Here is a 24537-nt window from a genome sequence, read left to right as displayed (position 1 = left end):
TGCAAGAGCTTCTCCCATCTTCTAGAAAGCACTTTCTGATTCTCTTGAAACCTGGCTATTGTCTAATCTCTGTTTCTCCTTGCTCTTAGGTCCTGTAGCATCCTGTAACCTCATTTGCAGGAGGAAAGGGATTCTGTTAGCCAGGCATTCTGTCAGGAGCTTTGGATGCAGTGTCCTGTCTAATCTCTACAAACCTGGTTTTGAGAAACATCCCCACTTTCTGCATGAGCTAATTGAGGCCCAGAGATTAAATTGCCCTCTGTCTAATAGGTTCTCCTCCGCAGATCTTGGCAAATGGGCAGTGTCTGCCCTATCAAACAGCAGCTTAGATTGGCAGTTGGCAGAGGGTGGCAGATCTTGGTGCAGATAGGAGGGGGGAGGGTTCAAGGTAAATATGTCCCATAGTGTCAACAGAGCAGATGGTGGTGGTGAATATTTCCCATTGTCCTTTGTGAGGCCTGGTGGTCCTGAAGGCCTGAAGCATCACAAGTCACCCACCTCCTACTACCGGAATCCCCCACCTCTGTTCCCATGGGAACTCAGCAGAGCTCACCCTTGGCTGTCTTCTATGGTGTTCTCAGCCCACTTAGCTATTTTCTCAGAACCCTCTCCCCCTAGTATTCAGCTAGGGCTAAATGAGGTAAGGTCTGGGTAAAGGAGGGATTGCTTAGCAGTAATTTTGAAGGAGAGGCCTTTAAGGAGGAGGGGTAATACCTGGATCATCAGAAGGGCCCGGAAGTAGGTGAGTGAGCAAAAGAGCCTTAATTTATTTAGTGGCGAAGCTTCCAGCCTCTGGCCTCTGGGCAATGAGTCTCTAGAGATATAGCTCATTGCCTTTCATCTTTTTAACCTATACTTGGCTGACATCAGATTCTTAAGTTCCCCAGTTTTTGGAAAGAACCTAGGAGATTCTGGGAAGTAAAAAAACAGCAGCGGCCTGGAGGAGGGACAGAGAGAAGCCAGGTTCTGCTGCTTTGGTACTTTCCGTGGGAACTCTCCCCTTTCCAGCTATCACAGTGGTGCTATTATTGGATGTAGGGTCTAGGATCATTGTCTCCCAATGGCCAGATTAGACGCCTGTTCTGTGCCTTCCCGCCTAAATCCACAAGATGGAAGGTGCTCCCTCTAGCTTTCCCACTAGCAGCTAAGGCTGCTGGTCTTCTGAGTGACCTCTCTCTTCACACTAAGTACACTAGCGCTTACTCTATGCCACCACCCTAATATTTAACAGTGTATTTCAGAAGACAGTCCCAAATAAGCTTGGGATGTTGACCGCTTTTTGGGGGAGGGGGCGCAGTGTGGAAAGTTGACAAAGCATCGCCTAAACCTGGCCCCGGGAGCGGCATGCAAGACATCGGAGTGCGAAATGCCAGGGCAGCCGAAGGTGTGCCACAGAGAAGTGTGCAACTAGGGTGCTCGGTGTGCATGGGCTGTGTGATCCCGAGAGCGCTGCGGCGTGAGCACTGCCGGTCTGCCCGCCCTGCCACCGCGGTCAGCAACCTCACTTCGCCTTCAACCCCTTTCCAGCCAGACGCTTCTTTTTCGCGGCTTCTGTGCTTTTATTGTAAATTCTATGATTAAATTACGCAGGTGAACTGGGCCCAAAGACAGATGGATCAATTGTCCCCCTTCCCGGCTTGGGGAGGAGTCTCCATCCGGAAGGGTCCCCACCCGCAGCTTCGGGAACCGAGAGTGGCCATAGTGGAGACCTCTGTGGGGGGGGGGGGTGGTAGTGGTGGAAAGCAGAGGCCTGAGTGCCCCTTGTCTTGGGGCGCCCCAGTAGGGTGGGGGTGCCAACGGGGTCTGGATTCTTCCCGCGCGTTTCTGTCTGGTTCACTGGCCTTGGAGGAGGAGATAGTTGGGACCCCTAGACAACCTTCTTTCTGGTCCTGGGGAGGAGAGACCAACTGGGGAAGAGATGTCTGGAATGGCTTCAAAGCTAGTATGTGTGTGTGTGTGTGTGTGTGTGAGCGCGCGCGGGGTGGGGTGGCAAGCGAGGCACCAGTGTGCGGTAAAAGTTCCTGAGCTCCGCATGCAGAACACACGTGTAGGAGCGCGGGGTTAGATGCAGGGAGGTAGGGCTGGCTCCCTATGTCTGGTAGGGCGTCTTTGGGTTTCCTAGTGCTTTGGGGGAGACGCTCAGATCGGCTCCCCACGAGGAATACATCAGCTTACAGAGAGTCATGCTCTCTCTTCCAGACCTGGACCACCACGCCTGGGTTTTTCTACTGCCCTGCCCCCACGCCTCGAGGATGGCCCCAGCACCCGGGCCTCAGTGTCTCCCTAGCCTCGATCAGCCTTCCGAAATCTCATGGCCCTGGGGGGTCCAGTGCAGTGGCAGAGGCACTTGGAGAACTCAAGCCTTCACCTAGCCAGGATGAGACATTGTATGGAGAGGAGGGGGCGGGAGGCTTCGTTGGTTTGAGCGTGGACACTGGCCGGGGGGATGTAGTCGGTTTCCGGCCAAGACAGCAAGCAGACTGGTCCCAGGAAGGGCGGGCAGTTGAGCCGAGGGAGCCAGCGGTGGAGCTCACCCCTAGGCCAGTGTTCCCGGGCGCCAGCGCCACTCCGGGGTTGCTTCCATCACCGCCGAGTCGCTACCACAGCTGCTGCAGAGTGTAGATGCTCCGCCGCGCTCCCGCGCTCCGCGCCGCCAGCCGCCAGGGAGCCGGGGCGCTGAGCCCCCGAGCAGAGGAGAGGGGCGAGGCGCGAGAGCCTAGGCGAGGGAGCCGCGAAGGGGGAGGGAGCGGGCGGGCGGGCGGAGGGAGGAGCAGGGAGAGAGGGAGTAGGGAGGGGAAAAGAGAGTGAGGGAGAGCGGAGATCCTGAGCAAAGAGCGAGAGCGAGGGAGAGGAGAGGAGAGGGAGAGAGAGAGGGAGGAGAGACACGCAAGCAAAGGCACACCGGCACCGGAATTCCATTAGAAAAAAGTGAGCCGAGCAAGGGAGAGCGGGAGAAGATTTTTTTGAATCTTTTTCTTCATCTTGGTGCCAAAGAAGCGACTCTGGTCTCTCGTCCTAGAAGCTCCTACTGGATTGCTCCCATTCCGTCGGTGGATTTCTTTCCCATTTGCATTTATTCTGACCCCCACCTCCCTCGCTGCTTTCTTCCTTCACTTTCAGATCGCCTCGCCCCCACCTCTCCAGTCCCCTCCTGGGAAGTGCAGGGGAATTGGACCCACGGGGACTCACGCCTTCCCGGACGCGCGAGCCAAGGGCTGGGCTGACCTCAGGACCAGGCTGTTGGCTTAGAAGGCAGCCAGACACATAGCTACGTGTGTTTGATTTCAGTGGCAAGGGGGGGGACGTCGAGAGAGGCAGCCCACTGCCCGCCTCCCACCCCTCCCCCTCCAGCCAGCAGCGAGAATCCCAGGACTCTGGGTCTTCAACCGGCGGCCGCCCGGCGGGATCTCTGCATTGGATTTGGGGGTCGTTATCATTGCTTGGCTGTTATTATTACCGTTGTTATTTTATTTTTATTTTTTAAACCTAAGGGAGAAAGACACATACACACAAAACTGTGGGATTTATTTAACATGATCTTGGCAAACGCCTTCTGCCTCTTCTTCTTTTTAGGTAAGTACCTGCAGGTGGCGAGTCTGGGGGCCACAAGGGGCTGCGTGCGTTCAGTCGCCCACTGGAAGCTGGGCATGCGGGGGTGGGGCAGGGGGCTGCGAACAGGGCGCCGCGGGAGACACCGGGAGAGCGCGCCGAGCTGGGAACCGGGGCCTGGGGCTCCTGGGAGGCGACCTGCCAGGGAGGCTCTGGAGGAGGGAGCTGTGCAGAGGCTAGCAGGTTCCGCGGAGGACTGGGAAGGAGACTTCCAACATTCAAACCATCTCCGCACGCACTCCCGCGCCGCGCGCGCACACACCGACTCACACTCTTACTTGCAGGCCGTGATAGCGCTCATTTCTCTCAAAATAATGGGTTCAATTTGCAACAACTTAGGAAGGAAAAAAAAATGCAACTCTTGGTGTGACAGAAAGGCGGGAGGGGGAGAGGCTGTCGGGGAGCTATCAAGCCTGCCCCTCCTTTCTGGACCGCTCTCGGAGTCGGTGGGTTTCGGCAGGAGGTCCTGGTTTGGACCTTTGCGGGGAGTCCTTGTAGTCACCTCCTGCCTGCCAATCAGTCTCAGGAACGCACCCTTTCACTCCACTCTCGGTGGCACTTTGCAAGTTTCTTCCTACCCACTGCCTCCCTTTCCAAGCCAGATGGGTAGGTGGAGCTCAGGCTTGCAAATGGGTGTTCAAGGCCTTCAGAGCATCAACCCTGGGGCCTAGGGTTAGTGGCTTGGGAAAGAGGAGGCCAAAGTTTGCTCCTTGGAAAGAAGAAGATGGTGAGGGGAATGCAGTAAAAGGGGAGGGGGCAGATCTTAACAAAGACCACTTCCTGCTCACTGGGTAAGCCCCCTCCCTCTGTGACAGGGAGGAGGGGCTGCCCAGTGGCTCTGAGCTCCAGCCGAGCCTCCCCCCTCCCCTGATACTTTGTAAAATCTCAGCTGCTTGGGAAGTGAGGTCTAGGGATAGATAGCGATTTCCTCTCATACAGATGAAAAAAAGATGTTTGCAAGGCTATGTGTGGACCCAGGGTCCCCAGGCAAGTTTACTGTTAGGGAATTCTGGAAAATGTGTGTGTGTGTGTGTGTGTGTGTGTGTGTGTGACATCTGCTTTCAGTACAGGTGCTGTTCTGCTTGCTGGCAGTCCAGAGAGAGCTGGCTACCAAGCAGAGATCAAGAGATCACCTTTACCTTCAGCAGAAAAGGGCTCTGGATAGATAGCTCAGGCAGGGAAGTAGACTTTGCTATGGAAGATGTGTATGCTCTAAGAAGTGCTCTCCAGACTGGTCCTGCGGATTCCTAGTCAGGGAGAGTCAATATTGGCTGTATCTTGGGCTCTTTGCCTACTCACAGACTTTCTACCTCCCAGCTGTGCATTCCCAGGGGACATGGCCCTGCCCTGGGGTGTGGCCTTCACCATACTTGCTTTCTCCATGTGTCACTAACCCTGTGGGTAGGAAGGGCAGGGTAGAAGAGGCTCTGGGCTCACTTTCATCCTGCAGCCCTTTCCAGCAGCCTCGGGGAAGTGAACTCTCCTTCTGAATGAACTGTCACAAGATTTGACCTTTTCTTCATCAGTGGTCTGAAAACATGGGCTTTCTAGGGTCTTAGAATGATCGAGCCAAGCAGAAAACACTGCATTCCAGGCAGAACCAGCCAGATTGCCTGCTGTTGAGTTGCACCCCTCCCTCATAAGGTCTAGGTCTAGGGGTCCCCTCTGAGGGGCAGTGGTGGATGAGCACAGACCCCTCCAGTATCAGACCCCATGTTGCACATCGGGTGATCCTAGCGGAGGAGTCAGCTCTCCTCAGAGGTGGCAGTGGGCATCCTGCCCATAATGAATATGTACACGTATGTGCACGTATGTGTAGAAAGTATGAACAGAGAGCAGGGATGTCCACCACTGCCTGCTCTCCAGGGGCTGAGAGGGAAAGTGGAGGAGGAGAGGGTTGCCTGACACCTCCTTGAGTTATGACCCTTCAGTTCCCTATCCCTTGAGAAGTCCCTCTCCAAGGCTGGGCAAAGGGCTCAAGGGAATGATAGGCCAGGGGATTCTGGAAAGCTCTGATGGGGCCGGATGAATGGCGTGAAGGAAACTTAAATCCAAAGGCCTTTTCCAGGCTAGAAGACTATAGTTGGGAACCACTTGGAAAGTCTGTTTAGTGTGGAGGTTCCTTAGCAGGTTGGCATTTCAGTCTCAAGTCAGCAGTTTGGCTGGGGCCATGGTGAAGTGTGCCCCGCCCCCTTCGGATGCCTCTCACAAAGATTCTGAGTGAGATCTAGTGTCAGAGGACTGCAGTGGAGAGAAAGGTCCTTTTAGCCCAACCATCCAGATTTCCAATGTTGGCAAAGAATGCAATGGAGAGAGCGGACGGAGTGAGCAGAGCACTGAGCCCCCAGTGGTATTCTGTCACACATCCTGCGGTGGAGGGGACTGTAGATGCAATCTAGACCTCTCCCTCCTGTTCCCCAGCACTCCCTGGAACTGGTCCACACTGTCTATTTGTGATAATTCCAGGTTTTCTTTCCCCAGGCTACAAAGGTAGCCTTTTCTTCTGATTCTTGGCTAGCCTCTCCAGGTTGCTGTGATTTCCTTCTCTGGTTGGGCTTGGTGACTTCTGGGAGTTTTGAAGCTGAGTCCCCAGAGATAGGGACAGTCACTGGAAGGATGTCCTGGTCCTCTGCAGAACACATCCTTGCTCTTTGTGAACACCAGTTGACAGAATGAGGAAGCCCTTGAGGCTGGCATGCTTGCATTAAGGATAACAGATGCAGGGCAGGCCAAGACGGACTTTACACTTGTGTGAGTTCTGAACCCCTGGAAGGCCCAGGGTACCCCTGTGTCCCATTCTGAGCCCCCGTGTCTTATTCTGTGTTCCCCTTGGACAGTTAAACCTTTAGCTCAATCAGGTGGAAGGTGAAGTCCTAGGGAACCCTGGGACAAAGTCAGAGAGAATGCAGAGCTGGCTGGCTGACTGAGAGCAGCTGACAGGTGCAAGTTGGGGGTGTGGTAGTTCAGCTGTTCCTGGGTGGCCCAGAGGCACTAGAGTCCTGTAAAGGGATGCAGGAATCTGCTGAAGCCTTGAAAGAAAGCTGCTACCTCAGCTGTTGTGGAGGACACATCTCAGGCTAGTGCCTGGGCAGACCTTGCTTTCAGCAACTCCCACTTTGTACAGGTTTCTACCACTCGTCTTGTTTCAGTGTGGTTACATTCTTCCGCTCTTTCTGTTCTCGGGCAGGAGGTATGGTCAGCGAGAGAAGAAATTTTCCTTTGCTGTAACTGGAGCCTCCTCCATCGGGAGTCCAACTCCCTTTCATCTCCTTTGCTGTTTCCTACTGGGAATGATGCCTCCCCCGCCCCCCTCCCAGCTCCCCCCCCCCCCAGCTTTGGGGGACTGACAAGCTTGCTGTGTGCAGCTCTACCTGTAGGTGTCGCTGTCTCCTTGCAGTAGCTCCCCCGTGAGCAGGGCCTCCTAGGGAGAAGGCCTGAGCAAGCCGGCTCTGGATGAGGATGGGGTGGGGGGGACTCTGCAGTGTTCTGAGGAAAGGACGAGACTGGCCTAGAATTTTATTCTGTTTTGGGGTGGAAGGGAGTGGAGGAAGCTTCTCAAATTATTCTTTGGGTCTTGCAGAAGACAGTCTTTGCTCTGACAGAGATATGTGGCTTTTTGAGGGGGCAGGGTCTAGAGTTAGGGCTTTAGGAAGGACAGGGAGACAGGAAGATGTCATCCATATCTGGAAGAAACCATTTTGGAAGCTTGCCTTTGAAAGGGTCCTGCCAGCTTCTCTCTGCCCTTCATGTCCAGTCCTCAGGCCCCTCCCTTCTGGGGACACTGTGGGAGGCAGATAAGAGGGGACGGGCTGAAGACATACTCAGGCTAGAAGGCAGGGCCTGAAGGAGCAGAATTCTTTCTATAGTTGATTTATTATTTTGCTTTTGGAAGGAAGAAAAAAAAAGAGAGAGGAATTTCAGAATAGTGTAGGAAGGGAAAGAGAGAGAGAGATAGATAGATAGAGAGAAAACGGGTGAGAGAGCACATTTAAAAGGAAAAGGTGGTGAGGTCTGTTGAGAACAGAATCCTTGGGAGACAGGAAGCAGGAGATGATGGGGGGGGGTGGGAGAGGCAATGGGGAAGGAGCATTGGGGAGTGGATTTGCTCCTGAGCTCGGCCTAATGTGGTCTCTTTTGCAGGGGCCTGGGAGGAACTTGGCCATGCAGACACTTTGTCAGGCCTCTGTGTGGTGTGAAGTTGGCAGATATGGGAAGGCAAGGCCTGAAAGGAGTCTCTGCTTCTCTCTCCTGGGCCTCCTGGATTGAGCTAGGCTTGTTTCCGGTTGTCTTCTAAAGGCCTGATGATATGGAATGGCGAGGCTGAGGGCTGGAGGGGGCGTTCTGCTTCTCTGTGTGTGATCTTGAGTTATCTCCCTTCGTTGGACCCGAACTTCCCTGGAATATGATGTTGATTGAGTTCTTCCTAAGGCCCAGACAGGCTCTGAGGGTTAACTGAGTTTTGGAGCCTTCAAGCCACTACCTTGGATGGAGTGGAGGTTTGTCCAGTGGGAGTCAAGACAATAGCCCTCTGCATAACCCTTGCCCCTCCATGTGGAGGCCACGTCATTCTCTCTGGACTATTGGCATCTTAGCCTCCCAGCAGTTTCAGTGAAGGCCTTCCTGGATTTATCATGCTCTGTTCCACTGCCTAGGATTGTGCTCAAGAGGACATGAATGTGAACCATTGTTGTAGGGGAGCATGGCTGACTAGGTTGGGTCTGTGTTGACCTTGGTCTTGGTGTACTTTGGTATGAAGTGGGTGAGAAGTTCCTTCAAACCTTAGGCCTACACTGGGGTCAGAGCGTGTGGTGGCCCTCATTCATGCTTGTCTTCCCTCCCCCACTACCCAGACGAAACCCTCCGCTCTTTGGCCAGCCCTTCCTCCCTGCAGGGCTCTGAGCTCCGCGGCTGGCGCCCCCAAGTGGACTGTGTCCGGGCCAATGAACTGTGTGCGGCTGAATCCAACTGCAGCTCCAGGTACCGCACCCTTCGGCAGTGCCTGGCGGGCCGGGATCGCAATACCATGCTGGCCAATAAGGAGTGCCAGGCGGCCCTGGAGGTCTTGCAGGAAAGCCCACTGTATGACTGCCGCTGCAAGCGGGGTATGAAGAAGGAGCTGCAGTGTCTGCAGATCTACTGGAGCATCCATCTGGGGCTGACAGAGGGTAAGCCTGGATGGGCTCCGAGGAAGGGTGGTGATGGGTAAGGGGATGTGTCTGGCCAGGGATTCAGAAGGAAGCAAGAACTTGGTAAAAGGGTGACTTGACTTGCTCTCTATTTTGAATCCGGAGAAAGTAGCCACCGCTCCTAGGAGGTCAGCGGTGATGGAGAAAGGGTAATGCCAAGGGTGGAGGATGAGCCCGATGAGGGGCTGCAAGCAAGGGCAGCACGAAACTGCCCATGAGAGGAGAGAGACACAAGGCAGACATATAAGTGAGAACAGGAGGTATCGCCCCTGCCACTCTGATGCCCTGTTCCCTGGAGCGGAGCCCGGAGTCAAGTCTTTCTTCCTTCCAATGGCTGACCTAGGCACTTTATACAGAGCTTAGGATCTCAGGACTGGACATGAGCAACAGGTTCTACGACTCTAGGCAAGCTTTCTTGAAGCCTGTCCAAGGCAGAACCTGAGAGCCCCTCCCCCAGCGACACCTCTTCAATCCTCCTCAGTCCAGACAGGGGCTTGAGAACGCATAGACTTCAGGATGATTGGTCGGTCAGTTTGGCAAGATGTTCATTTACCAGTTCAGCAAACGTGTCTTGCACGTGCACTGTTGCTGTGTGTTACTGGAATAGTCTAGGATCTGGTGTAGCCTTTGTTTTCATGGAACTTACAGCCTGAGGTAGGGGGTTCGGTAAGTAAGGTGGCACTTGCCATTTAAAGGCATAGTGTTTTGATGGAAAGTCACAGGGCGTAGTAGGGAAACCTCAGAGGAACATCTAAGCCCTTGTTAAAAAATCTAAAGAGCCTTCCAGGGTTGGGGGTGGAGGTGGGGGTGGGGGAGATGCTGGCTCCAGGCTGGAATCACACTACCCAGGGGAAGGACACACTAAGAGTGGGCAGATGGAGGGCGAGGCACATCAGGGTCAGGCCCGAGAATTGAATCTTCATGAAGAACTGTAAGTATCTCCACAATCTAGAGCATGGGTTGGAAGGGTTTGAGGCTAGGAGGAAAGAGATCTGGTGGGCAATAGGAAGCCTGACTGATTTTAATTCAGATATCAAGGGATCTGATCAGATCGACGCTTCAGAAGAGTACCCATGTAGTTCTGGGGACAACAGCCAGTTGTAGGGATTGTGGCTCCAGGCAGGAATAATGGCGGCGGGAACAGGACAGGGCAACCAAGGGGAAGATGGGTTTAAGTGCTTCTTAACAAGGTAGAATCCGCAGGTTTTGGCAGCTATGAGACAGGAAGGGAGAGAGTGTCTAGGGAAGAGGACCCAACTTCCAGTGCCTGCCAGGTAGAAGTGGGCGGGGTACTTGATGTTTCTTCAGGGCTCTGTGCCTGCCATTGGTGAAGCCCTGTAGACAAGCAAGCATGCTGCGTAGGGAAGGATACGGTTCTAGAGAGATTCTGGGGTGCACATCAGCCCATGTGTGGGAGCTGGAGCTAAGACAGTGGGCATGGTCACAGAGCAGTGGGCAGTGAAGGTGACCCTGGAGCACTGCCACTGAGGGCCAGGCCGGAGAGCGGGGTGTGCAGAGAGGACGTTGGAGGAGAACTGGGAAGACCTTTGAGGGAACAGGAAAGGCAGGCTCTTAGCAACAGCTCACACGCTTTCAGGCCAAGCAGGAGAAAGACCTGCGTATCCCTGCTGCCACTTGGGTAAGCCTCCTAGGTGGCTTCTAAGGGCAGGGCCCTGGTCAGGGAAGGAATGGAAGCAGAGGATTGGACGTGATCAACATGGATAACTTTTTCCAGAAATTTTTTGAGAAGGGGACAGAAGGATGACCTATTTTCTCTTTGAAAGATGTCTAAACCCCAGAGGAAGATGGATGGAGAGGCTGGGGGTTGTCAGGAAGGGTTTTGTATATTTGTGCCTCTGGGGGTGAGGACAGGAGGTAGGTCCAGGGCCAGAGCTGGGCCACTAACCTAAGATGAGAGTTTCCTTACAGAGTACCAGATGGGAAGGATGAAAGGAGGAGCGGAGTCCTGAGGGAGGGAACTCCAGCAGTCAGCAAGACAGCTCAGAAAGGCTCTGAACATGTGAATAGGAAGTGTGTGTATTTAGTAATGGTATTACTGCCATCAAGGTCAGAGTAGGTCTGTGGCTTTAGGTGGCCACTTCTCCCTAGCAACTCCATTCCAAGAGCTAAAAGCACCGAGGAAGGTAAGGCTGTCTGAACACACATGTACGTCTGCATACATGATACAAGGATCCTTTTCCCTAATGGTCTCCCTCCGGCATGCACATTGTGAAGCCTCCTGCTTTTGGAAATGGGTAGCTCTGCCTTTTGTTTTCATTTTCAGAGCTCTTAAGAGGCATTTATTTTTTTATTATTTTTAATTATGTGCAGGTGTGTATGTCTGCGTATAGTTATGAGCACATGAGTACAGGTGCCCATGGAAGCCAGATTCTCTGGAGTTAAAAGAGTTTCAGACAGTTGTGAGCCTGCTGGGAACTGAACTTAGGTCTTCAGACAGCCAGTCGAGGTGGGCTAGCCTGGTCTGCATAGTAGGAGACGGGACAGATGACAGAAGAGGTAACTAGCAGTGCCCCGGGCTGGTTGGCTTTCTCGGCAGGACCAGTGCTACCCCTTGGATGGCATTGCTCAGGACAACCTGTGATTAGAAACAGGGGAGATGAGGCATTTCTCTGTGGTGGCAGCAGTGAGCACAGTGCTTGTGGATTTGGTCTTCAAGGTCCCTTAGGACCTGAAGTCCCTCACCCTACCTCTCTCTCTCTGCTTCCGTGTCTTGAGGTGATTTTTGAGTTAATTCTCCCAATGACCACCTGTTAACACTACTTACTGTATACCTCGGAGGGTATTGGCCCCACAGAAACTGTAGTACCTATATCTCCAGTGAGGATTCCAGAAATACGTCTCATCTTTCCCATTTCTACAGAAGCGTGCTTTTTCCTCTCTAAGAGATTACCACTTCTCCTAGATCTCAGGGATGGAGATTCTCCATCAGGAGAAGCCAGGAGGTCTTTGAACCTGTGAGTGATAAGGTCTACCCAAGAATTAGTTATTCATGATATGGTTGAGTCATTTCCCTAGAGGAGGCTGTAGATACCTTCTCCCTGCACATTAGTAATACTTAGTAGTTGGGCTGGGGCCAAGGGGAGGTAAGACCCATTGAGAGAAGAGAGGGGAGGAGAGGAAAGGAGAGGAGAGGAGAGGGGAGGAGAGGAGAGGGGAAGAGAGGAGAGGGGAAGAGAGGGGAGGGGAGGGGAGGAGAGGGGAGGGGAGGAGAAGAGAGGAGAGGAAGAGAGGAGAGGGGAGGGGAGAGGAGGAGAGGGGAAGGGAGGGGAGGAGAGAGAAGGGTGAGATGATTGGAGGAGAGATTGGAAATCCAATTCTTGGTTTCTCTCTGACCCTGAGGTGAATGGGACTTGCCCAGGTTTTTGCTTCCCTCACCCAAGGCTAGGACCTACACTGGTAGTAGGAGCTGAGGTTGCAATGGAGGAAGGGGAGCCGATGTATCAGGCATATGACCTCTGAAGTGGTGGCCACTGAGTTTAGGGAGTCAGAACTGTGATACATTAATCTTGGTTGTCAAGGGAGCTGAGGCACAGGGACAGAATGGCTGTCCAGGGTTTATAGCAAGTTGGTGGCTGAATTCAGGGGCCTTAGACCATATCAAGGTTTCAAGTTGTGTTGAGGGTGATCCCGTGGCCAGGACAGTGGTGTGGGGGTCTCTTTTCTCCTGTCACTACAACTGTGTATGGCCTTGGTGGAAATGACCAATGGCTGCTCCAAAGGTGACTCTGAGGTTCAGGGCCCCTAATCTTTAGACCACAAAGAGCAAAGGCCCTCCCAAAGTAACAGTTCCCAGAATCTACATCCTGGATCTGGCTTTAGTGGCCCAGGCCTGACATTTCCTGGTACACTCAGCTGCAAGGACCAGACCATTTAAACGGCAGTGCGTTTAGAGAGGATGAACCCCTGGTTAGCCAATGGTGTGGACTGTCCTACAACCAGACACAAGGCTGTGCTTCCTCTAGCTGGGCAAAGGGCTGGGGAAGAGTCCAGGCGCAGCAGAGCTCTGACCGTAGGGTCTATTGAAGAGCCACACAATATTTTGGAGAGTGGCATAAAGGGAGAGAACCTGTGCTCTAGGGCCAACACCCTGGGTTCACAGCCAGGCTCTGCTGCTTACTAAGCGATGAAACTGAATCTCTTTGGAGCAAGTTACTTACTCTGTGCTCCTTGCTCTTTGTCAGCACAGGGGCCAGCTATAGAGCCTAGCTCACAAGATAGCGAAGAAGAGATAAGTTAGTGTGTCTGAAATATGTTTGGTGTGCAGAACATGCAACACAACTTTATTATTTTTTTAGTCCTTACAACAACCACCAAGCTCTTATATTGTTTGGCTTAAAGACAAGGCAGTGCCTGGGGCCCCACCCTTAGGACTGTCCTAGGGGAGTAAGTTAAGCCTTGGTGGGTACAATGGACAGCACTTAGACCATGAGAGGCAACGGATCAAGTTTCGATTCTACAGGGCCATACTGTGTATGCTGGGTGCTACCTGGCACACAGCATTTCTCATGAGGCAAAATGCAGGCTAGAATTCCTCTTGTCAGGAGGGAGTAAGCTTCTTCCCTGTGCTTTGGGTGTCTGTGACCAAGGTTGCAGCTACCTTTGGCAGTGAGGAAAGTACTTAGCAGCTAGGAAGCATTCCAGAGCTAGCTGGATCTCTAGTCGTGGTTCTCTTGGGCTAGGTGAAGGGACCTCTTGCAGAGGTCGTCTCTGCTCCCTCTGGTAGGGACATCCTGCATAGATAATGCTTGCTCAGGCTCTCTGTAGGCAAGGGTGCCTGCCTGCCTGTGGTGCCAGGCCCTGCCCGATAGGAAATCAATGCGTGAGGCTGTGGGTCACCCCCTGTCTGCCCCTCCCCATCACCACACACACAGTCTGAGTGAGTTTGCATTGATTTCTCCTCACTGGTCAGGTCTCCTGAGGATATTTCCCTTTCTTGCAAGGTGTTTGCAGAGGGCATGGGATTCTTGATAATGTGGTGGGGGGGTCTCCTGGGCTTCCCGGGCCATTTATTTCCTGTCATTCACTTGCTTTTCTACTATAAGCTTCTGATGTCCTCTGAAGCTCTGAGGAGGTGCATGAGCTAACAGGTAGAGGAGAGGTTAGAAGCGTGTGTGTTAGAGGCCAGGCAGATAGGAGCATGGGGTCAGACCCTTTACCGAGTGACTTTTAATGTTCCCTGCTAGCCTCTCTCTGATGGCATGATGTGAGGTAAAGGGGAAATTCTGAGTGTGGGTCCCCAGGAAACACTTCCACCCCCAAGGTAAACATTTCTGGCTTACCCCAGAGCCCTCTCTTGTGAAACAAGGAAAGTGAACTAAAAAAATCTTACTAAGACTCCTGTCTCCAGATTCTATGATTTGTACTCGCCCTTTTGAGGCTAGTGTTCTTCCCGGACTCCTTTAAAGAGGGTTGGTCCTGCAGGGAGGCCACATGGCAGGCCGTCATATCTGCTCTAGTTGGTGAGAAATAACTTGACTGCACAAAATGAACTCTCACCCCTAACTCGCCAGCAGCGTATTTTCCACCTTGGCAAGGGCTGTCCCCTTTCACGTCCTGGGGTGTGTTCGTGGAACTTTCTTATGTAGAGTTGCTGTCTGGTGGGAGTGCCTTGCCCCAGGGAAGCCTGTGTCTCACGTCCACCTTTCTTCCAGGTGAGGAGTTCTACGAAGCCTCCCCCTATGAGCCTGTGACCTCACGCCTCTCCGACATCTTCAGGCTCGCTTCAATCTTCTCAGGTAAGTGACCCTTGCTGGTGGGTGTTCCATTTCCTCTCACCCCTGGGGTGTGGCCCATTCATCTCTTGGGCTCAGGGGCTTTGCCCTCTTCTGTTGGCTCTATGCTTCACCTTGCGTTGGCTCCTGGCTTCTCGGAAGCCTTGTGGCCTCCTTCCTGCAGTGGTGCCTGGAGTTAGTGTTTGCCTGGTTCCTTGGTGCTCATGGGTAGGTCTGAAACCCAGTGCCGGTCTTTCTGATGGCTTGTTGGCGTCTCACCCCTGCTTCTGTTTCTGCTTCTCTGGCTCCTCAGTTTGGCACTTTCTTAGGCTATGTTGCTCATCATCTTCGTTGTGCCTCAGTTTCCCCCTTTGTGAAGTGAGGAAGCCCCCATCTGCTTGGGTTAGCACTGAGTCAGCGGACTGTAAAGCACATGGTAGGCAGAGGACTCTGTGTTCTGGAAATACTGGTCGTGTTTGTTGGTATAGATTTAAGGTGTTTGATCTTAAGCATCCAAATCGGAAATGCTCTAAATTTTAAAATATGTTGAGTACTGAGACAATGCCACAAGGGCAAACTCTACAAATGACTATATATGATGGGACATAGTGAAAAGGCAGGTGTACTGAAGTTATGTAAGAGTCCCTTCAGGTTGTACGTATCACGTATGCATGAAACAGTATCATTTTGTGTTTGGGTCCCATCTCTGTGACATTATGTATATGCAAATATCCCCAAACTGGTAACCATGTGAAATACTGAGCACGCCTGGTCCTTAGCAGCTCAGGTAAGGGATGCTCTGCTAACTTTGTGTCACCACTATCCAGTCTGCTTGGAGTTTTCTTTCCATCGCCTGAGCCACCAGAGGTAGGGATCTTCTACCCCTGGGTGATTCCCTCGAGGAATGAGAAATCCCATGCTGGGCTCTCACATTCCCTTCTTGGGTCCATGCTTAAGAAGGAGAGGAGAGATTTAGCCAATAAAGCACTGGCTTTGCAAGCATGAGGACCTGTGTTTGATTCCCAGCCCCCGTGTGAAACTGCTGAGCATGGACCGCTGGGCAAACTTCAAGTCCCGGTGCTGGAGAGGTGGAGGCAGGAGGATCCCTGGGGCTTGCTGGCCTGCCAGCCTAGCTTGTTTGGTGAGCTTCAGTCCAGCAAGAGACCCTGCCCACCCTGTCCCCAAGAAGGTGGTTCTAATGCTATCCTCTGGCGTATATGCACATATATCTGTACATATATGAACACACATGCACATATCTGTACATACACAAATGTTTGTGCACACACATACACATTAAAAATATTGGAAAAAAGAGCTATATGGGGCTTGTGACTCTTCTTGATATTCCCTCTGGGATTTGGGAGGCACCAGGGCTGGCATGCTTCATCTTAGAACTGTACTCTCTGTCTCTCTGTGTGATTGTGTGTCTCTCTGTGTATTGTGATTGTGTGTGTTCAGCTCTTACAGGTTCTCTCTCTGTCTCTCTGTATGGTCAACTCTTATAGACTGTGTGTGTGTGTGTATGTATGTGTTTAGCTCAGTTCTTACTGGTTCTCTCTCTCTTTCCATCTCTCTCTCTGCCTCTGTGTATCTCTGTCTCTCTGTCTCTCTGTCTCTACCCCCTCTCTGGTCAGTTCTTATAGGCTGTGTATGTGTGATTGTGTGTATGTATTCAGCTCAGTTCCTACAGGTTTTCTTTCTGTGTGTATCTGTCTCTGTCTGTCTGTCTGTCTCTCTCTCTCATATGTGTGTGTGTGTGTGTGTGTGTGTGTATGTTAGGCTCTTATGCTCCAGTGGCTAGCCTAGCACTTGTTCTCCAAGTTGCTGAACACAAGGATCTGGGCTGCAGCCTTGGGAACTTTCTAAGGCTCTTGTTACTCTGATTACCTCTGGTTCTCTTGTTACCTCTGGTTCTTAATTGAAGCAATAGGGACATTTTGGCTTTGCCAGCATCTTCTTGTGCATTGTAGAATATTTAGCATTATCCCCAGAGTTGTCTATGGATGCATTTATACATCCCAAGGTGTGAAGAGCACAAATGTCTCCAGATACTGTCAAATCTTCCCTGTGGGGCAGAGCCATTACTTGTTAAGAAGCACTGTTCCAAACTGTTAGGCAAGGTTTCCTAGTCTCTAGAACAGTGCTTCTCAATTATCTTTATTATTTCCTCTCTAAGGAGGCCAGAGTAATTCCTTCAGGTAGAGGGATTAAGTTTGTGTCATAGGGTTGAGATTTGGATGACTATCAGCCACTTGGAATGCCCATTTATTTTTGTTCATCCAAGGACCAAATTATTTTTGACCTGCTAAGTTTCCATCCACTGACGATGCCTCCTTTAGATGATCCTGAGAGTGGCATCTGTGTTCCTGGTAGGAGAGATCCTGGATTCTCAGAGGAAGGTCTCAGCAGGTGTGTTGGTTAAGTCCTATTACTACACAAAATATGGATGTCACTAGGTCACTGAGGAAAGGTTCACTCCAGCTCACAGGGTCTGAGGTTTTAGATCACACCAGTTCACATGCTGCTGGGCACCCATTATAGTATGTTGGGATGCATGTGGCTGTGACATGGAGCTAACTGCTCCTATCATGCCTGGGAAATGAAACATAAGAAGAGAAAGAGAGCAGGACACTGTAGTCCCTCTGAGGGCACACTCTCAATGACCTAAAGACCTCCCACTAGGTTCCACTTTGTAAAGCTTCTACTTCTTCTATAGTGTCAGCCTGGGGACCAGGCCCTTCATATATGAGCGCTTGGGGCTATTTAAAGTTAAAAAACTACAGAGCTAGGCACAATGGCACATGCCTTAAGACAGAGGAGAAGAATTGCTAGTTTGAGGCCAGCCTGATCAACATAGTAGGTTTAAGGACATCCTAGGCTAACAGAATAAGACCCATGTCAACAAAAACAAAACAAACAAAATATTCAAGCTGTAGTAGCTGGAGAGTGGCCATCTAGACATAGCCTTGAGTCCTTGTTGTGGTGGCGGATGGTAGAGATGAAGATCTATAAGCTGGCCAGTTACACCACCCGGACTTTAGTTCCCGCTGCTATAGGCTCTTACAGTACCAATCAGTAGCTTTGGGCTTAGGACAGGCTTCCTTCTGGCTCTGACTGTGGGTGATGCTGATAACAGTTTTATAATTTTGCCCATCCCATGTGGCTGGATTATATGATTGACTGACCAGAGCCCCTTCCAACTGGCATTCTAAGTCTCCATTTCTGATTAGTTTGGAGCGTAAATCCTCCATGGGTTGGCCTTTCTGAGACTGTGCTCCGAGGCTCATATGCAGGATGAGGACCTTGTTAGCCCTTGTCCGCTGTAGTGGGAGCATATTGGGAGTCTACATGTATCCAGTGTACCTGCTACCCATTGGTCAGATGCTAGCTGATTTCTATAGTGTAGACAGGTGCTTTTGGGTTTGATCTGTGAATGCTGGAGGCCTGTGGCCCTCACCTTAACCCCAGCTCCTGTTGCTTCCTGGATTCAAGCCTTAAGTATCTTCTAGCAGACAAATCTCTATGTAATAGACACTTGGCACTCCGTGGGACAAGGCTATTGACAAGACAAACGAGAAGATCACCGGATGTGCAGCTTACAGAGCCAGAAGTTTACTAATGGCTCTGCTGCTTAGTGATAACTGACTCATGTGTGGCTCTGGGACTCCATGTTCCAGTTCACTGCCCACCATCAGGACCAGGGATAGAGGCTGGGGTACTGCATTTTAGTTTGGGTGTGACATGTTCCCTGCAGGATAATGTGTTCGAAGCCTGGTTGTGCTTTTTGTGGTGCCTTGTGTTTGTGTGGGTTACCTGGTGGAGGTAGGTTAGTCTAAGTAGACCTTAAAATCTAGCCCTGCTTCTGGCCCTGGCTTCCAGATTCCTGACCCATGCTATGTGGAACACGTTCCTTCAAGCTTCCGTTTTCATAGACCAACCCACTAAAGCCCCCGTGCATTCCATGTCATGGTGGACTGTATCCCTTTAAACCACAAGCTAAAGGAAGACAAACCTGTCTTCCCTTGCATGGCTTCTGTCAGGTATTTGGCCACTACAACAAGAAACATAACTAATGCACGGTCCTGTTGATTCTTTTGACAGACAGTAGACTATGACACAGAGATCTAGAGCCATATCTGGCCCAGTTATCCCCAAGCAGCAGGTGGCAAGATGCTAGCTCTCTAAGTCGCAATCCACTGACCCCCTCACTTGTCTTGTCAACACTCTTGAGGAAGGTTCACTGAGACTAACCTTGAAGTTGTTTGAGGGAGCAGCACTCTCTGGAGAGGCAGCAAGGGAGAAGAGGCCCTGGCCAAAAGACTCTACTCCATACTGGCCCTACTCTAAAAGACCAAGGAAGCCCTTATGGGGACATTCAGCGGAAGCAGAATCAGGAAGCCAAATGCCTGTATGATGTGCCACAAATCCCCTATAGGGCTTTGGACACATGGCTTCTTAGCTCCAGATCTGAGAGTATTTTTTTCCCCTCAAGGGATGAAGACATGAATTTGAGTTCCCTCATCCTTTGTCCCACAAGCTTGGATCTCTGGCTGTCATAGGTCCCTGCCTATGGAACCTATGGATTCCATGGATTGGTGCGTCTTTGGGCAGGGTGGCCTGAGATCCTGTACCTGAGCACTGGGTCTTAGTGGGTGCTACCCTGTAGGGTGACACATGTAGTTGACAGGAAGTGGCTCCTCACTTCCACGTGTCTTTGCTTGGCTGTGTACAGTTCCTCTACCATTTTTTCTGAGGTGCCTGTGTTGGGGAGTACCAACTCTGGGTGACCCCCTCTTGGTTTACTACTACTAGCTGGAGCCTGTGGAAAGAGGGAGGCTGTTGTCTGTTGGAGTCCTTTTGCCTTTATCTTTTACCGTTTCCTCTCTGAGGTTTGAGGCTGTATTTGTTATAGGAACTCTTGGAGCATGAACTATATTCATATTTCTCAGGGTTCTTGGAAAGTACTCCTGGGATTCAGTTGACAAGGAAGGCTGCCAGAATTCTTACAATACCCTTTGCATGCCTGAGGCCTTGGGGAGGGCAGAACCTAGTCTGTCCCCTCCTTTCTTCATAGTCTTACGCAACACTGCCTGGGTTCAATGATGGACCAGTCAGTCCCATCCCAAGGCCAGCTAGGGGCAGTGTGGCTGTGACTGGCTGACCAATAGCAATAGGGATGTTGAAGCATCTAACATTGGAAGTCTTTACTTTAACATGAGAAGAGAGATTTCATGAAGAAGATGGGCTTGCTTTGTTCTTTGAATCCAAGCTGTCCTTGAAAACATACACCAGAGCATTTGAAGAGGTATCTGGCATAAGGATCACGGGCATGGGGGACATGGGCTGATAGTCTTGGGAGCAAATCCTGTCTTGGTTGCTGATGTGTTAATCAGTTTTCTATCCTTGAGACAAAATACCTGAGAGGTCAACAGTCTGGAAGGAGGGAGCTTCCTTTATTTGGGCTCATGGTTTCAGTCCACAGTTGCTTGGCCCTGTTGCATTGGGCTTGTGGTAAACAGTAGCACACCATGGTGGAGGTGTGTGGTAGGAGGAAGTTCCTTACCTGATGATAGCTGGAAAGGGCCTCAGTCCTAATACCCACTCTATGGGCATGCTCTCTGGACTCACTTCCTACTTCTGGACCCCATCATCTCAAGGTTCTATCAGCTCCAAGCATCATCATTAACTGGAGATCAACATCTGGGCTTTTAACATGTCAGTCATAGCAGACTGTGTGTTCTTGGCTCTCACCGTGGTCTTTTTGCACTGATGTGGCTACATCTGTAAACTGGGCATATGCTGTACACCTTCAGGGGTGGCAAAGAGGCTTTGGTGAGAACGTGTTAGGGGATGGAGCTTTTACACCTGGAGACCAAATTGGGATTGCTAGTTGGTCATCTTTTCTCAGCCGGATCTGGGCAATGGCAGTAAGAGGTTGTCTAGACAGGATGCAGGGTATGGAAATTAATCTACCATCTTGTCCCAGGCTTTTGTGATTCCCTAAATGCAGCTGGGGAGACAGGCGAGGGTAGAAAAGGTAGAGAAGAAAGCAAAAGCTTTTTAGCAGAGACTTTCTCTGAAAAAAGATTCTAAGAAGATGACCTGGAGCTAGCAGGTGTGTGGGCCCAATGGAGGATGAAGGATGTGGCTGTGTTTCAATGAACAAGGAGGACTGGTGTGGGCAAACAAGGGTGTCTCTGACAGCTAAGGGGCCATGACTAAGGAACACAGAGAAGCGATTGGTAGATGGTGCTACGTCATTAGCCTCTGCCTCTGCCTCTGCATTCTGGGTGAGATCCCTGGGGGAGTCTCCAGGGTCTACATCCCATAAAAGCATTGCTTAAAGACATAGGTTCAAATCATACTAAGTGAGGTAACCCAGTCTCAAAAGATCAATCATGGTATGCATGCACTGATAAGTGAATATTAGCCTAGAAACTTGGAATACCCAAGACATAATCCACATATCAAATGATGTCCAAGAAGAACGGAGGAGTAGCCCCTGCTTCTGGAAAGACTCAGTGCAGCAGTATAGGGCAATACCAGAAGAGGGAAGTGGGAAGGGGTGGATGGGGAACAGGAGGAGGGAAGAGGGCCTATGGGACTTTCGGGGAGTGGGGAGCCAGAAAAGGGGAAATCATTTGAAATATAAAAAAATTATATATATCGAATAAAAAAAAAGACATAGGTTCAAAACATATTTGCAAATCAGCCACACTCTCTGTTTTCTATAATGAAAATTGAGACTCAGAGAGAAGGGATGGACACAGAATAGGGTTAAAATCCACTTTGAGCTCTGCATAGCATCTCCTTAGAAATGTGCATGGGCTAGCAGAAACACCCATCTTCTAGGATAAGGACCAAATAAGACAACGTAGGTAAGCACTTTGCCGGGAGTGCTGATGGAAATATGTTAGCTATTTAGAAACGATCAGGGAGTAGCTTCTCCAAGGTCAGATGGTAGATGGTGGCAGGGTCAGTCTAGATAGCATTTGAGAAATTGCTGTGGACCTCTTGTTGACTTGGCATCACATTCGATATATATAATTTTTATTCGATATATATAATTTTTTTACATTTCAAATGATTTCCCCTCTAACAGCAAACAGAGCTTGTGGGAGCTGGAGAATGGAGGTGACAGGGTGATGGTTTTAGAGGACAGTGGTACCCTAAGGCTTAGTTGAAGTTTTATACAATGATCACCTTCCAGTAACTAGTTAGGAAAGGTAATGACTTGGGAGAGACCTGAGCTCAGGGGCTTTCTGTGACTTGAGGGTAGAAGGTTAGCTGTTCGACTCTAACTGGTCATCTAGCTTGGATGGATCACAGAGAGGGTTAGGGACATATTTGTGGGTGGTCCTCGTGGTCTCCTTTTTTGGGGTTGTGGAATAGGAGAGAACTCACTCCCAGGAAGCCTTGTGTAAGGCTTCTGAGAGGGAGCACTGCTCTGTTCTTGCTTCCACGGCACAGTGCTTCATCGTGGTGCTTATCCTTAGGTTTCACGCCCGTGCACATGTCTGTCTCCTATGTGTGCATTCTTATTGTGGTGCTCATCCTTAGCTTTCACGCCCGTGCACATGTCTGTCTCCTATGTGTGCATTCTTCTTCATACCTCCTGGGTGCATACCTCTGGACTTTACACCTATTATGCAACCCTTGAGAGCCGAGAATGAAGACTTTGAGGTCCGCTAGTTTTTGCGTGGAATCCTGGCCTTGCTCTATTAGCCGTGTGACCTCTGGGCTACTTGGTTCTCCTGCATTTCCTTTTTCTCATCTGTAGATAGAATAGGCCAGTTGACTTGGGTATGGTAGTGACGTAAGGACAGCTTTTCACGTGGTCCTTTGCACACTGGTGCACCCTAGATGGTGACCATTGGGATCACTGTCTGGATATTGGAGGGAGGAAATGATTTAGTCTGAGTGCTAGACCCGCCCAGGAAAAGGTAACCGAGGTTTCCAAACAACTCTGAGATGTTCTGTGTGTGCTGGATCTTAGGAGTTCTGAGGTGCAGAGATGAGGTGTACCTTGCTGGGGCACAAGAAATGTTTACAGACAAGGTGGTGTCAAGGTGGGTCATAAAATGAATATCATTTGATTCAGTCCATATGGAGTGTGTACTGGAGAGTCCATGGAGTCCACTGTTGTACAAGGTGAGACCTGTGCCCTCGGTGTACAAGGGAGTGTCCACTCAGCTGAGACACCCTATAGGCAGTTCTTTGTCCATGTGGTCCAAACCAAATGCTGGCTCAGGATTTCAGGGGAAGCAGAGATCAGCAGTGTCTGGGGCTATCAGGCTTAGTAGATGAGAAAGGGGAATGGGGAACCTGGGAGTGACATTTCCTTTTTCTTTCTTGTGTGTGTGTATGTGTGAGTGTGTGTATGTATATGTATATATATGTATACTTAGATATGTATATGTATATATACATATATGCATGTTTATAAGTGTGTGTGGTGTTCATGTATGCATACCCTTGTGTATACCTGTGTATCAAGGCCAACCTCAGGTGTTGACATAGGTATACTTGCTTTTTGTCCTGGAGCTTGCTGAGTAGGCGAGGCTGCGGAGCCAATGAGTTCAGGGATCTGCTTGTCTTTGTCTCCTCTCGCATTGGGATTACAAGTACGTGCCACTGTGCCTGGATTTTTCACAGTTGTCCTGTGGTTTGGACTCAGGGTTTCATGCTTGGGTAGTAAGGACTGCTGACGGGTCTTTCTCTCTAGCACCTCCATTTCTGACAGCATTATGGCTGGGAAGCCTGGCTAAGCTTGTGAATAGGGGAGACCCTGTGTTTTCTGAGCCCGATGAGCTTAGGGGACATTGGATACTGACTGTTACATAACAGTATTTGAAGTAGCTGCTTGGGCAAGAAGGATCAGCCCTAGGGAGGTGGGCTGGGCTATCCTTGGGAGAAGGGATGTATCCCTAGGCTCCAGAGTCAATACACTTTGAAGAGCATCCCAGTGGGAAGGCTGGACCCTGCTGTATGCCCAGGAAGCCCCTGTCATGCTGGCCTGCTTCTTCTAGTTCCTTATTTCCTTAGCCCACCGGGGCAGGCATAGATGGGCCTTACAGCCTGGGCTACGCACAGTGATGAAAGGTTCAGCTTTATTGTCCAGCAGCCAGGCTGTATGAGACTCCTGCCAGATAGGCACAGAATGGAGGATGTCAGCAGGTGGGTGGGCTGGAGGAGCTGGAGGGGCGTAGCCCCTCCCTGCCCCCTTCATGGAGGTTCAAGATAAACTGCTTACCCTCAGGTTGTCTCCCTGAGCGGAATGCAGAAGTGTGTTATTTAAATTACAAAATCCCATTCTTCTTCTAACAGCTGTCAGGGACTCTGAGTGTCAATGGAAATTGGGCTTTAGCTGTAGCTCTGTCACCCCTTCTGTTTCCCCACTTTTACAGAGAAGTCTGCCAGCCAGGGAGAGGAAGGGTGTCTTGGTGGTGGCCAGTGATCCATGGCTGTGACCATGCTGATGGGTGGCTGGGACTATCAGAGAGTGAGCCAGTGTCTCCACCTAGGAATACTGGTGCTATAGAGATCTGTATGCCTCTCTTCCCTTTCCATTTTCTCGTTTCTGTAAAAGGTGGGCGACTTCAGTCTCCTGTCAGTGGGTGAAAGGATTTGCTGGCACTGAGGTGTGATCAGGATGTTGGTGACTTCATCTCTGGCTGCCTTTGTGTTCAAGGGAGAAATTTCTGGGGAAAAAAAAGCATCATCAGAGAAGAAATTTAACCTAAAGGCATGCTTTTTAATGGTAGACCTCCAGGGGCTGTGGCTTGCGTGGGCCTTTTTTGCAGGTGAAGGTATTTTTCTTTTGGTTCTTCATTGCGTAGGCAGCCACCTGATTGCTTCTTTTGTGCATGATGGGTTCTGCTGGCATGTGAGGTGGCTCTTGGCTGGACACTTTATGCCATCATCAGCTCCTGAGTGGCTTTCTTGGGATTCTGTACTCTGCAGTTAGCCCCGGCGTCAGCCACTAACTGCACTTAGTCCAGTTTATC

At 50.8% G+C, this 24537-nt stretch overlaps 1 protein-coding gene across 2 annotated transcripts in view; it reads left to right on the top strand.

Moving 5' to 3' along the window:
- The first annotated feature begins 2792 nt into the window (after nucleotides 1–2792).
- Nucleotides 2793–24537, top strand: part of Gfra2 (GDNF family receptor alpha 2) — a 91728-nt gene continuing 69983 nt past the window's right edge. Inside the window, exons 1-3 of one of the 2 annotated variants that reach the window (XM_052190981.1) lie at nucleotides 2793–3573; nucleotides 8460–8774; nucleotides 14468–14551. In XM_052190981.1, coding sequence (XP_052046941.1) covers nucleotides 3534–3573; nucleotides 8460–8774; nucleotides 14468–14551 — 439 coding nt within the window. In that variant the 5' untranslated portion in view covers nucleotides 2793–3533. The remainder of the gene's footprint in view (nucleotides 3574–8459; nucleotides 8775–14467; nucleotides 14552–24537) is intronic. The other variant, XM_052190983.1, reaches the window with a different exon arrangement.

Source organism: Apodemus sylvaticus, chromosome 8 (genome assembly GCF_947179515.1).
Source record: "Apodemus sylvaticus chromosome 8, mApoSyl1.1, whole genome shotgun sequence".
NCBI classification, from domain to species: domain Eukaryota; kingdom Metazoa; phylum Chordata; class Mammalia; order Rodentia; family Muridae; genus Apodemus; species Apodemus sylvaticus.
This window is presented reverse-complemented; position numbering and strand designations above follow the sequence as displayed.